The following is a 13,293-nucleotide window of genomic DNA, read 5'->3' as shown; positions in this document are numbered from 1 at the left end:
GTTTAGTGTTCAACATAGTAAGCTTTTAACAAATACCATATTAAAAAAAGGCTACTTTCTCCTCCTCCTCTTCTTCCTCCTCTTCCTCCTCTTTGCTCTCCAAACCCTGCCCCCTCCTCCCACTCCTTCTTCACCTGGTCCCTCTCCTCCTCCACCCCTTTCCCAATCCCGCGTCCCCTTGAGCGGAGGCAGAGCCGAGCCAGGGAACGAGGGGGAGGCCATGCCTGCCTCCTGCCTCCTGCCTCCAGCAGACAGGAAGATAAACCTCTGCCACCCTCTCTCTCCAGCGGTGAAGAACCAGGTCACGGGAAGCTTCATCCTGGACCCCAAGGCCGGAGAGTCCCGGAGCCGAGCGTTCATTGCATCAGGCCTGGAGTGGGAGTACGCTGTGGAGGGCGACAGGGAGAGCCTCAAGACCAGTGGGCCCCTGCACGAGCCCGTCGGCATCCTGGTGGGAGCCCCTCTCTTTTCCTGCTGGGTGGGGGCTCAGCTGGACGGGGGTGGGCTGGCGGTGCGGTGGCCGGAGGTGGGTAGGGCTGCCCATATTGGAGGGCAGGGAGGGGAACAGAGTGCCATGAGAAGGGAGGGCTCTGGCCCCCAGATACATCTGGGACTAGCCAAGCCACCTGCCCCCAAAACATACCCTGGCCGAGCCACTTGCCCCAGGCTCGGATGCCCAAACACCTCCCAGCCCCGGCCATAGATTTGTAGGGGGATAAGGGGAGACTGTCAGGCAGCATCACTGGATCCGATTGGATTGACCATCGCTGCCTGAGCCCTCGGGTGAATCCTTCCCTCCGGGTCTCAGTTTTTCCAACTGGAAAATGGGGAGATCCCTGCCGCCTCCCCCTTTGGCTCTAGAGCTGGGGTGGGGGGTTGAGGATAGTTCTCAGCTTCCTGACATCACCCTCTCCTCTCTGGCTTTCTAGGCGGGGCGGGAGGGCAGAGCACCTAAGAGATGGCCGCTGACTTCCTGTCTGTTTGCCATCCCTCCTCCTTCTCCTCCTCTTCCCCTCACCCCTGCCTGGCCAGCTGGTGCCCCAGGGCACCCCCGAAGGGCAGAGCGGCCTGGTGTACAAATACACCGTCCACGAGGACCTGCTGCCCCTGATCGGAAACAACCACGTGCTGCTAGAGGAGATGGACTCCTACCAGTGGGTGCTCAAGAGCTGGTCCCAGTGCTCCAAGCCCTGCGGCGGAGGTGGGACACTTCCTCACTTACCTGTCCCTGTTAGGGGCCTCCCGCCCTGCCCCCATCCCTGCCCTGCCTCTGTCTCTGGGTATAGTGGGGGGGACGGGGGGCTCCCCGCTCTGGACCTGTCCCTTCCAACCTCCCTTGGTCCCACCTGCCCACCTGCCCCTCTCCTTGTCCTCCCTCCGTCCCTCCTCTCCCTGACTTGCCCGGGCTTTCCAGCCCTCTGCATGCTGGCTGGACCATAACCTTTTTCCTCCCCGTGCTTCGATTTCCCCACATCCACCTGCCCCGCCCGGACCCCGACCACGCTGTCCTTCCCGGGACCCCGGCTCCCTCCTGCAGGCATCCAGTTCACCAAGTATGGCTGCCGGCGGAATAGCAGCGGTCGGCTGGTGCGCCGAAACTTCTGCGACCTCGGCAAGAAGCCCAAACCCATCCGCCGGCGTTGCAACCCCCAGGAGTGCTCGCAGCCCGCGTGAGTGACCCCCATCCCCACAGAATCCTGTGCCCCCGTGCTACCCCTTCCCAGCCAGCCCATCAAGCGAGTCTGCTCCTCAGCAATCCCAAGAGCCAGACCCCTGGACCATGACCAGGTTCTGAGAGAGACCTGTCTCATCCCGCTTGGGAATAAATAACACCCTTGGGCAGATCGGGCAGCAGCGATGTAAGAGATTGAAGGACACAAGAGGAAATGTCTGGCTTGGTCCGTAGCCCCACTGGAAAGATGCCAACCTTCCCCACACCACCCCCAAGCCATCCCACCTGCTCCTCCCCTGAGTCCCCCCAACCCTGCCAGGTCCAGGCTCACAGCTACCACTTCGACCTTAGGTGACCCAGAGGGTTAGGGGCGACCGGAGATGAGGGAAGGGAATTGGGGAAGAGAGGAGATCCCCAGAGGTGCCGTTCCAGATCCCGAGCCCCGGTCCGCCCCGCATCTTTCGACAGGTGGGTGGCGGGTGAGTGGGGTCCCTGCAGCCGGAGCTGTGGCAAGCTGGGGGTGCAGATCAGGGTGGTCCAGTGCCTCCAGCCGCTCCTCAACGGCACCAACCGCACCGTGCATGCCAAGTACTGCCCGGGAGACCGCCCCGACCCGCGGCAGCCGTGCCAGCGCCTGACCTGCCCAGCCCAGTGGAGAACTGGAGCCTGGTCCCAGGTGAGTCTCCCCGGGGACCCGGGCATTCCTGGGACTGTCCGTCGGGAGACCAGCTTCCCGCTGTGGGACTCCGGAGGCTCCCCTCACCACTCTGGGCTGGATTCCTCTTCTGCCCGAGAAGGCTAATAGTAGTGGCCTCGCCCTACCTCTCAGGGAATGGATGAGGGCAGGGTGAGGGCAGAATGAGTGTACTGGGACAAAAACCCTCTGGAAGACTAAAAGTGCTATGTACGTTCACAGTGAGATTCAGCATCTTCATAGTAATGGTAATGACAATTGTGGTACTTCTTAAGCACCTAATGTGTGCCAAGCGCTGTACTCACCACTAGGTTAGATACTGTGAACTCATTCTGAGCAGGGAACGTACCTACTAACTCTCTTGTATTGTACTTTACTGAATGATGATGATGAGAGAAGCAGCGTGGCTTAGTGGAAAGAACCCAGGCTTGGGAGTCGGAAGATGTGGGTTCTAATCCCAGCTCTGCTACTTGTCTGCTGTGTGACCTTGGGTAAGTGACTTAAGTTTTCTGTGACTCAGTTCCCTCACCTGTAAAATGGCGATTAAAAGTGTGAGCCCCATGTGGGACCACCTGATTAGCCTGTATCCACCCCAGCGATTAGAACAGTGCTTGGCACATAGTAAGCACTTAACAAAAACCATCATTACTATTATTATGATAAGAGATTATCGGGTACGATACAGTCCCTATCCCACATGGGGCTTACAACCTCTGGAAGAGGGAGGACAGGTATTAAATTCCCATTGTACAGAAGAGGGAACTGAGGCCCAAAAAAGTTAAGTGACTCATCCACGGTCACACAGCAGGCAAGGGGCAGAACCAGGTCCTCTGACTCTCAGTCCTCTTTCCACTAGGCTCTGCTGATAATAGTGGAATTTTCTAAGTGCTTACTATGTGCCAAGTAATGAGGTATAGACAAGAAAATCAAATCAGACACAGTCTCTGTCCCACACAGGGCTCACATTCCGAAGGGGAGGGACAACATATTAAATTCCCTTTTTAAAGATGAGGTATGGTAAAGTTACCCAAGGTCAGACTGCCAGGAAATGGCAATGCCAGGATTAAACCTAGGTTTCCTAACTCCCAGTCCTGAGCTCTTTCCACTAGACTACAGTCTCAGTATGATTTTTATCATCATTTATTCCATCTCCCATCAGCCACAGAGCTGACCTCTCCCTCCCTCCTCTGCCCCACTCACTACCACTCCTCCACCCACTCCCTCTCCTTCTCCCCAGAAGAAATCTCTCTGCAGGGAAATCTCTCTCCCAATATGTTGACTAGCTCTTTACTAGAGAGGAAATCCCAAAGAAAGCCTGGGGTTTCCTGGGCTGAGAAAGGGCTGGGCTGGTCAGGCTGCTTGGCCTTAATCAGTCATTCAATCAATCAATTAATCCTATCTATTGAGCGCTTACTGTGTTCAGAGAACTCTAATAATAAGAATAATGATGATATTTGGTAAGCACTTACCATGTGTCAAGCATTGTTTTAAGTCCTGGGATACATAGAAGGTAATCAGGTTGGAAACAGTCCATGTCCCACATGGGGCTCACAGTCTTAATTTCCATTTTACAAATGAGAGAACTGAGACACAGAAAAGTTAAGTGACTTACCCAAGGTCACACAACAAACAAATTGTGGAGCCAGGATTAAAACCCACATCCTTTGACTCCCAAGCCCATGCTTTTGCCACTAGTCCATGCTGCTTTTCACTAAGTGTTTGGGAGAGTAGTAATAATAATAATAATTATGGTATTTTGTTAAGCTCTTACTATGTGCCAAGCACTTTTCTAAGTGCTGGGGTAGATACAAGGTAATCAGGTTGTCCCACATAGGGCTCATGGTCTTAATCCCATTTTACAGATGAGGTAACAAGGCACAGAGAAGTTAAGTGATTTGCCCAAAATCACACAGCTGATAAGTGGCAGAGCTGGGATTCATTCATTCATTCAATAGTATTTATTGAGCGCTTACTATGTGCAGAGCACTGTACTAAGCGCTTGGAATGAACAAGTCGGCAACAGATAGAGACAGTCCCTGCCCTTTGACGGGCTCGCAGTCTAATCGACTCCCAAGCCCGTGCTCTTGCCACTAAGCCACACTGCTTCTCATATACAACAGAGTTGTTAGACACATTTCCTAACCACAGTGAGCTCACACTCTGGACCTCGGGGGGACAGGGGAGACATTAATATAAATAAATGAATTGCAGATATGTACATAAGTGCTGTGGTACTGAGGGAAGGGTGAATGGGAGCAAATCAGGGTGATACAGAAAGGAGGGGGAAGAGAGAAAATGAGGACTTAGTCAGGGAAGGCCTCTTGGAGCAGATGTGCCTTCAAGGTGGGAAGACTGTGCAATTAGCTGCATCCGGTGTTCCCAGCCCCGAAAGAAAAGTCCACGATCGGGTGTCGGGGATGGTAAGGAGGTGGGTGAAGTAGAAGTCCGAGCTCCAGGGATCACTAACCTGCCCCCACACCTCTGCTGGGTCCCTTGACCTCTCTCTCCCCCGATCTTTGACCGGCACTGGGCTTTCTGAACTCTTTTCCAACATGAGGCCCGTTTACCCCCAACAACCCCTCCCTTTTCCACTGTGCCTCTTCCTGCTCGCAGTGCTCTGCCAGCTGCGGGGAGGGCGTCCAGCAGCGCCAAGTGGTGTGCCAGGCCAGCGACCACAGCATCGGGCAGTGCGAGGGCGACAAGCCAGAGCCCGTCCAGATGTGCCACCTGGCCCCGTGTCCAGGTGAGGGGCGGGACAGGTCGGGGTGTGTATGGGAGTGGGGTGCAGCCATGCTCCTGACCCTCCATCTCTTCAACCAACTGGAGGGAGTCCAAACCTCATCTCCACCCCCCCACCAGCTCTCTCCTGACCAACTCTCCCCTCCCTCTTAAATCCACAGGGAAGCCGCCAGATTCCACGGCCCGCACTGACACCAGCGAGCAAGTAACCCCAAGGGGGCAGAGGGAGCACGAGGACCGGCCCCAAAACCCTGTGGTCAAGATTTCTTCCAGTGAGTCAACACCTCATCTCCCCCCAACAGCTTTTTCGAGAAGCAACGTGGCTCAGTGGAAAGAGCCCGGGCTTGGGAGTCAGAGGTCATGGGTTCTCATCCCAGCTCCACCGCTTGCCAGCTGGGTGACTTTAGGCAAGTCACTTAACTTCTCTGTGCCTCAGTTACCTCATCTGTAAAATGGGGATTAGAACAGTGAGCCCCACTTGAGACAACCTGATCACCTAGTATCCCCCCAGCGCTTAGAACAGTGCTTTGCACATAGTAAGAGCTTAACAAATACCAACATTTTAATTTTTTTATTTTCCCTCCTGTTCCTGCTCTCACCCTGGAGGCCGGGCGCCATCTAGTGGCTTGGCCTCCTTCTTGCCTGGGAACCAATGCCCCTTTCCTCTTTCTCTTCCTGGATCAGTCAATCAATCAATCGTATTTAGTAATAATAACGATGGCATTTGTTAAGCACTTACTATGTGCAAAGCACTGTTCTAAGAGCTCGGGGGGATACAAAGTGATCAGGTTGTCCCACATGGGGCTCACAGTTTTAATCCCCATTTTACAGATGAGGTAACTGAGGCACAGGGAAGTTAAGTGACTTGCCTAAAGTCACCCAGCTGACAATCGGCAGAGCCAGGATTAGAACCTAAGACCTCTGACTCCCAAGCCCAGGCTCTTTCTACTGAGTCACGCTGCTTCTCTATTGAGCACTTACTTTGTACAGAGCACTGTACTAAGCACTTGGAAGAATACAGAACAACAATATAACCTCCTCTCCTCCTCCTAATCTGTCCATACCTTTCCTGATCAGCAGGGAAAAGTCAGGAGCTCCCAGATCCTCAGACCCAGATCTCCTTTCCTCTGGAGATCCCAGAACCTGAGTCCCAGCTCTCCCTTCCCTGTAAGCCCTTGGGAGCCCTTTCTGCACAGAACAGGCAAATTGGCCCCTGCACACCCACCTGGCCCAAAGGTTCCTGCCCTGGAGGGGACCAGGAGGAACTCCCTGACAAGCTAGGCTTCTGTCCACATCTGCCCAGTGCCCAGGGTTGGGAGACCTGCTGGCTTCTGACCCTGGCTGACACTAGGCTCTGGAAGCATTAGCTAATGAACCCCACCCCAGGGGACTGGAGCAGACTGGGAACAGATGGAGTAAAGCGGGAGGGATGGAGGTGGGCAGGGAGGAAGGGGATGAGGGAGAGAGAGTTGGGTTGACTGGATATCAGACTGGCCAAAATGGTGCTGAGGAGATCGAGAGCATCCCGGCACTGAGCGGTGGGTTTGCTGCCGTGGTTCTTGTTGCAGAGGAGCCCTGTCAGAGGGACAAGTCCATCTTCTGTCAAATGGAGGTCCTGGCCCGCTACTGCTCCATCCCAGGCTACAGGAAACTATGCTGTGAATCCTGTGGCAGGAAGACCTCGACTGCCCCCACTCAGCCTCCCGAGCTGGACCCAGAAGGCAGCCCCCTCCCCAGCCCTGTGCCATCCCAGCCCTCCCCCGCTGCCTTCCAGAGGCCCCAGCCTGGCGCCAGTTCCAAGACGGACTCTTCCCAGGCCACCTGGAGCCCTCTGGACGAAACGGATGGCTCAGCTGCCCGCTGGGCCCCACCGGGGCACCCTGCCACCTGCTCTCCAAACCCTGGGGCCTCTGGAGGCTCCACTGCTGAGACCCAGGGACCCCAACAGCCAAGGGGCAACTCCTTAGTCCTACCTTGGAGCCCCTCACCCCCAGGGACACTGAGTCAGCATAGCCGAGCGCCTGCCCTATCCGGGGCAGCAAGGCAAAAGAGCACTGAGCCTGGAACGGCAGAGCCACTGGGCACCAGACTCCAGACCACCTCACCTATAGGGACGTGACACCCCCTTCCGACAGTCTCTTTCTTCGACCTATGGACGGGGGGATGAGCCGCCTGCAAAGGGGCCAACCACAGGACCACAGGACCACAAGAGAAGGAGGAAGAGCAGAGGAAACAGAGGCTCCAATTCTCACTATTTGATTATTATTGTTTTGGGCTGTAGCTCCTTAGGACTCATGAGGGGCAAACAAGGAGAAAGGTAAAAAGCAAGACAGGGGCAGGAGGAAAATGGGCAAAGGAGCATCAATGAGAAGAGAGGGCCCCCCAGGCGGTTCCCTCTGTGATGACCAGATATATACCTCAAGGGCCCCAAGCACAAGACAGTGACCCTGAATCCACTGCAGAATAAGTATCTAGCTTGGAAACCTCTGACCAGTTCTTGAGGTTCTAACCCCACAGACAGTGACAGCCAGGGTAGAGGGGTGGATTCTACCCACACCATCCTCATTCCCCCAGCCACCCTCTGCCCTGAGGTCCCAGGAGGCCAGTTTGAGTTGGGAGGAGCCTGTCCATTGTTCTCAGTTGGTGCCGAGATCCAGAACCCCACAAGTATGGCTTCTTCCTCCACAGATGGGGTTGGGGCAGTGGGGATTGGTGGGGAGGGGCAGACAGTTAACAGCCACTCCACTGAGGGGTAGAGAGCTGAAGCAACTGGAGATTGGGGGTCCCTTTCCTGCTGCAATCCAGCCCATTTGTGAAGTGCTCCGAGCACAAGGCAGTGACCCTGCAAACCCTCCCACTGCATCCACTGCAGAGGAGGCGTCTAACTTGGAAGTCTCTGACCAGGTTGGCCAGTTCCCCTGTGGAGGTCCCCACCGGACCCCAGCTCTTTAACAATCGTGGGGACCCTACAACTTTAGGGTGAGGGCAGTGCACTGAAAACCCTGGCCCCTCACACTACCTCTGCCCCAAGCCCTACCCACGACTACCTGGCTCTGGGATGGCCAGCAGGGGCTTTTCCTGCTCTCCCAGACCTCCTATCTCTGCCTCCCACAGCTGGGTAGGCCCCCCTGGGGTCCCCCACCGACTCTTGCCCATTGGCAGCCGCAGCTGAGGCAGACACACCCTGGGCTCTGGAGGAGGGAGCCCAGAGAGAGTCCAGGCTAGATGCGGGGACCCTCCCTCCCCAGCACCAGAGCCAGGTCTGCCCAATCGTCCCTTGGACAAGCCCCGGCCAGTGGGATGATGTATAAAGTGTTGTACATATGAGATTCAGAGCTCTTTAATTTTTAATATTTATTAACTTGGTTGTCAGTGTGTTGTGTGTGATTTTTTTTTCCCTAAACATATTCCATTCGGACCCAAAATCTTTTTGTTGTATAGATTAGATTTGCCTTTAAGGACAAGGACCACAGTGTTTGCTGTGAGCTCCGCAGCCCAAGAGGGTGATCGGGGGGCCAGACTGCGGGGTTGTGGGGAATCCCCGGCTCTGAAAGGGACCCCAGCCATGGTGGGTGTCCTGATTCATGGGAACAAACAAACCCCAGAGAGGTCACTCTGAAAGTGGTGACTTCTGGTGACTCCACCCTCCTCATTTTTGTGACCCGAGGGAATACCAGCCCCACGAACCCTCGCCAAAGCTTCCACACACCCAGCCATGGCTTTGGAAGCTGCCAGGAGCCTCAATACCCGCCGTGCACCAAGCCCCAGGCCCATTTGGAGACTTCGAAGCCAACTCTCCAAACCGGCTTCAGATCTGGAGAGGGAGCAGGATTTACCCACAGGAGGGCACCGTTTATATGTCACTTCTTCCTCCCTCAGTGACTCCCAGGTACACCATCCCCACTAACTCCTTCCCGAAAACGCCAGTGCTCCCTCCTCCCTCTTTAACCCCGATGACCTTGTCAACTACTCTGTTGGTAAAATGGACAATATCTGGCTAGAATTTCACCAGAATTTCCCCAAGTCAACCAGTAGTATTATTTGTGTGCAGAGCACTTCACTAAACGTTTTGGAAGGCACAGTACAATAACCACTCATTTGGTCTCAGCTCTTAAAGACCCTTTGCTCCCCTCAATATCCTCCCTGGGTTTTTTTTTTTAGTAGATTAATAGACTCAAGATAATCAGATTGGACACAGTCCATATCCCACATGGGGCTCACAGCCTTAATCTTCGTTTTACAAATGAGGTGACTGAGGCATAGAGAAGTTAAGTGTCTTGCCCAAGGTCATACAGAAGGCAAGTGGCAGAGCAGGGATTAGAACCTAGGTCCTTCTGACTCGCAGGCCATGCTCTTTCTACTAGACCATGCTGCCTCAGTCTTACTACTCTCTTCAACCTCTCACTCTCAAATGATTCCTTTCCCTTTCTGCCTTCAAGCCCATTCAAGTCAGTCGCCAATCAACCAGTGGTATTCACTGAGCACTATCCTGTGCAGAATGCTGCTCCTTTATACTGAAAAAGCCTTCTAGGGTTCCAGCAATCCTCTCCCGCTGACATCCCATCTCCGTCCTCCCCATCCTCTCCAAGCTCCTGCTTTCACTTCCTCTCCAACTGTTGCCTTCATTTCCTCTCCACCAGCCCTTTGCTTCTTTCAGCAGGGTAGATTTCGCTCCCTTTGCTCTGCTGAGACTGTCAGTCGGTCAATCAATCGTATTTATTAAGATCATACTGTGTGTAGAGCACTGTACTAAGCCCTTGGGAGAGTCCAATACAACAGAATTGGTAGACACATTCCCTCAGTCAAAGGTATTTATTGAGAGCTTACTATGTGCAGAGTACTTTAATAAGAGCTAAACAGAGCACAATACAACAGAATTAGCAGATGTGTTTCTGGCCCATAAGGAGCTTACAGTCTAGAGATGAGCTTACAATCTTATCTCCTCCCTGAAGTCTCCAACGATCTCCTCAGCGGGCTGAATTGTATCCTAACCCTTCTTGAGCTCTTGGCCATGTTCAACATTACTTGGAATGCACTCAGACCATGGCTAGTCCAGCAGCATGTACCAATTTATCTTTCCAGCCCTGGCCTCTCCTGGCTATTCAACCTTACATCTATCAGTAAGTGTTTTGATTGAGCACTTGCTTTGTGCAGAGCACTTTACTGGGCACTTGAAAGAGTACAATAAAGTTGGTAGACATGATCCCGGCCCTCTAACTTACAGTCTTACAGGGGAGACAGACACTAACATAAAAACAGGGAGAGCTACTTGCATAAATTCTGGGTGGGGTGAGTGCATGGATGAGGCAGTAGGGAAGGAAAGTAGAGTGGAGGGATGAGCGCTTAGTCAAGGAAGGCTTCCCAGAGGAGATAGGATTGTAATAGGGCTCCGAAGAGGGGAAAGTTCTGGTGTACCGGATATGCAGGGGAAGGAAATTCCAAGCAGGGGGAAGGGAATGAGTGAGGGGTTAATTACAAATTAGATGAGATCAAGGGACAATGGGTAGGTTGAAATTAGAAGAGTGAAGAGTATGGGCTGAGTTGTAGTGGGCGAGGAGGAAGGATAAGTAATGGGGAGAGAATGGATTCCCTGGCTTGAATTCAACGGTCAGGAGTTTACTTGATGTGGAGATGGATAGGCAACTACTTGAGGGTTTTAAGTCAGGGAGAGGAGAGTCAGAGATGAGTATGGACTGGAGGGGGAGAGAGTGGAGGCAGCGGGTCAGAGGAGGCTGATGCAATAGTCGAGATGGGATATGGCAAGTGCTTGAACCAGTGTGGCGGCAGTCTGGCTGGAGAGAAAGGGTCATATTCTGGAGAGGTTGTGATTATAAAAATGATGGGATTTAGTGCCTGAATATGTGTCTGATGGAGAGATAACTCCAGGATTATGGGCTTATGACCCAGGGAGGATAAGTGGTAGTGGTGATAAGCAGGATGGGAAGGCCAGTGGGAGGAGAGAGTTTGGGAGGGAAGGTAAGTTCAGTTGCCTTCAGGACATCTCCACTTGGATAATAATAATAATAATAATAATAGTTGTTATTGTATTGAAGTGCTTACTATGTGTCAAGAACTGTTCTAAGTGCTGGAGTAGGTACAAATTAATCACAGTGGATGTAGTCTCTGTCCCACATTGGGCTCACAGTCTAAGTAGGAGAGAAACAGGCATTTTATCCCCACTTTACAGATGTTGAAACTGAGGCACAGAGAGGTGAAGTGGTTTGCACAGAGTCACCCAGCAGGCAAGTGGCAGGGCAAGTATTAGAACCTCTGACTCCCAGACCTGTTCTCTTTTCACTAGGCCACATACCTTCTCTCCTCTCATAATAATAATAATTGTTAAACACTTACTCTGTGTCAGGCATTTGTGTACTAAGATGGGGATAGATACATACCACATGTCTACTATGTGACCTTGGGTGAGTCACTTAACTTCTCTGTGCCTCAGTTACCTCATCTGTAAAATGGGGATCAAACTGAGCCCCACGTGAGACCACCTGATTACCTGATTACTTATACCCATTCTAAGTGTAAATTATATTCATTTGGACATTCAATTCTTCATTCTGACTATTCTGGTTTCATTTTGGTATATTTCTCTGTCCCTTTTCTGATTCCTGTTCTTCTCCTCCTGCTGTGTGTAAATATTTTGAATGTCTGTCTGCCCTATTAGAATGTACATTGCTTGTGGACAGGGAGTGTTTCTTTTGCTTCTGTTGTGCTTTCTCAAGTGCTTAGTACAGTGTGTTGAACTAAGTGGCTGTTCATTGAATTCCATTAGTGGGGCTACTGGAAGCAATCCAGGTCAGTTTGGCAGGGCCCAGGAAGGCTTCTGTTGAGAAATGTCAGTTTAGGCTGGCCCTTTCCCTATTTGGCAGTCCCCCCACATTGACTCCCCCACATTCAGGGACCTGGGGTTGACCGGTGCTAGGGGTGGCTTCCAGGGGCGGGAGAGCCTCCAATTCTGAGGGTCTCAGTTCTCCATTGTAGCTGAGTATGGCTGTGGTGATGAGGGGAGTTCATGACTTCAAGGGCTATCGTGTCAGGGCAGAAAATTTCAAATCCGACATTTTGCATAGGCACAGGACTCCGTTTTACTCCTGGCAGGACAGCCCTTAGCCAACGTTGCCATGGCAACCCCAACAGAGCCCACCGCAAGCCTCAGTCCCAGCTTGGGGTGGATGGTCCATTTCTCAGGAAACCTAGAATGAGCCAAAACCTCCAAGAAATCCAATCTTGCCTCTGGAAGCAGAAAGCTGTGGCCTCTGCCAGGATCTCTGCCACCCTGCAGGGGAGCTTGAACTTCCCTGGGGTCAAATATCAGTGAAAGGAATGTGTGGGAATTGGGTTTTTACAATAGAAAGTAACCAAAGTTAACCAAAGACAGGAGCAGACACCTCCTTCTCAGTCCTTCTCTCAACCAAAGATCTCCACTGCCCTGGAACCCACATGTGGGGGGCCGAGGGGCAGAGCTTACTTCAGGTAACTAGATCAGGACCACCCTGCAGCCACCTCCAAGCCTTCCATCCTGCCTTCTGAAGATAGGAGAAGCTCTCCCCACCGTGGGAGCATCAAGCGCTGGGGGGGGGGTCTGTGGACATGGGTAGCACAGATATGACTGCCCTGCTCACTCCCTAGATGGGCCATCCGTCTGGATTTGTCCTGGACAGTCTGCTTTTCAGCTGTTCTGTCTCCTGGGTGGTTCGGTGGGGTACTGGAGGCCTTTATAACTGGTCACTTTAGTTTAAGAGCCAGTCTCCCTCTGCCTCAGGCCCACCTCTCAATTCCACTTCCCGGAAGCAGTGCCCAAGTTTTCAGGGACATGGGAGGCGGTGGGTGATGTGTCTGCTCTGGGGAGAAGGGAGGAGGCGGCAGGGGGCCACGTGTCTTATATCTGATGCTGGCACAAAGGTGGGGGGCAACAAAGGGGTCCTGGAACTCCTTAGCTCTATTAAATGGCTCCCAAGAGGAGCATTTGAAATCAGGACTCCCCACCCCAAGATGCCACCCTCTGACCCTGAGGAAGAACCGCACCCCACAACAGCCCTGCTTCTGGGAGGCCCCGGTGATGATGGATAGGCTGCTTTCTAGAGTGTAAGCTCACTGTGGGCAGAGATCTACAGATTCTGTTTTGTTGTACTCTTCCAAGTGCTTGGTACAGTGTTCTGCATACGGGAAGCGCTACAGA

At 53.0% G+C, this 13,293-nt stretch overlaps 1 protein-coding gene across 1 annotated transcript in view; it reads left to right on the top strand.

The window, feature by feature from the left end:
* ADAMTS14 (ADAM metallopeptidase with thrombospondin type 1 motif 14) overlaps positions 1 to 7,812 on the top strand; it is a 70,228-nt gene extending 62,416 nt beyond the window's left edge. Inside the window, exons 16-22 of the mRNA XM_029059322.2 lie at positions 288 to 451; positions 1,033 to 1,201; positions 1,538 to 1,670; positions 2,141 to 2,348; positions 4,980 to 5,109; positions 5,267 to 5,377; positions 6,674 to 7,812. Of these exons, the coding sequence (XP_028915155.1) occupies positions 288 to 451; positions 1,033 to 1,201; positions 1,538 to 1,670; positions 2,141 to 2,348; positions 4,980 to 5,109; positions 5,267 to 5,377; positions 6,674 to 7,224 (1,466 nt within the window). The 3' untranslated portion in view covers positions 7,225 to 7,812. The remainder of the gene's footprint in view (positions 1 to 287; positions 452 to 1,032; positions 1,202 to 1,537; positions 1,671 to 2,140; positions 2,349 to 4,979; positions 5,110 to 5,266; positions 5,378 to 6,673) is intronic.
* Positions 7,813 to 13,293: the final 5,481 nt, after the last annotated feature.

This window comes from Ornithorhynchus anatinus, chromosome 3 (genome assembly GCF_004115215.2).
Source record: "Ornithorhynchus anatinus isolate Pmale09 chromosome 3, mOrnAna1.pri.v4, whole genome shotgun sequence".
NCBI classification, from domain to species: domain Eukaryota; kingdom Metazoa; phylum Chordata; class Mammalia; order Monotremata; family Ornithorhynchidae; genus Ornithorhynchus; species Ornithorhynchus anatinus.
The sequence above is the reverse complement of the archived record's forward strand: the minus strand, read 5'-3'. Positions and strand labels throughout refer to the sequence as shown.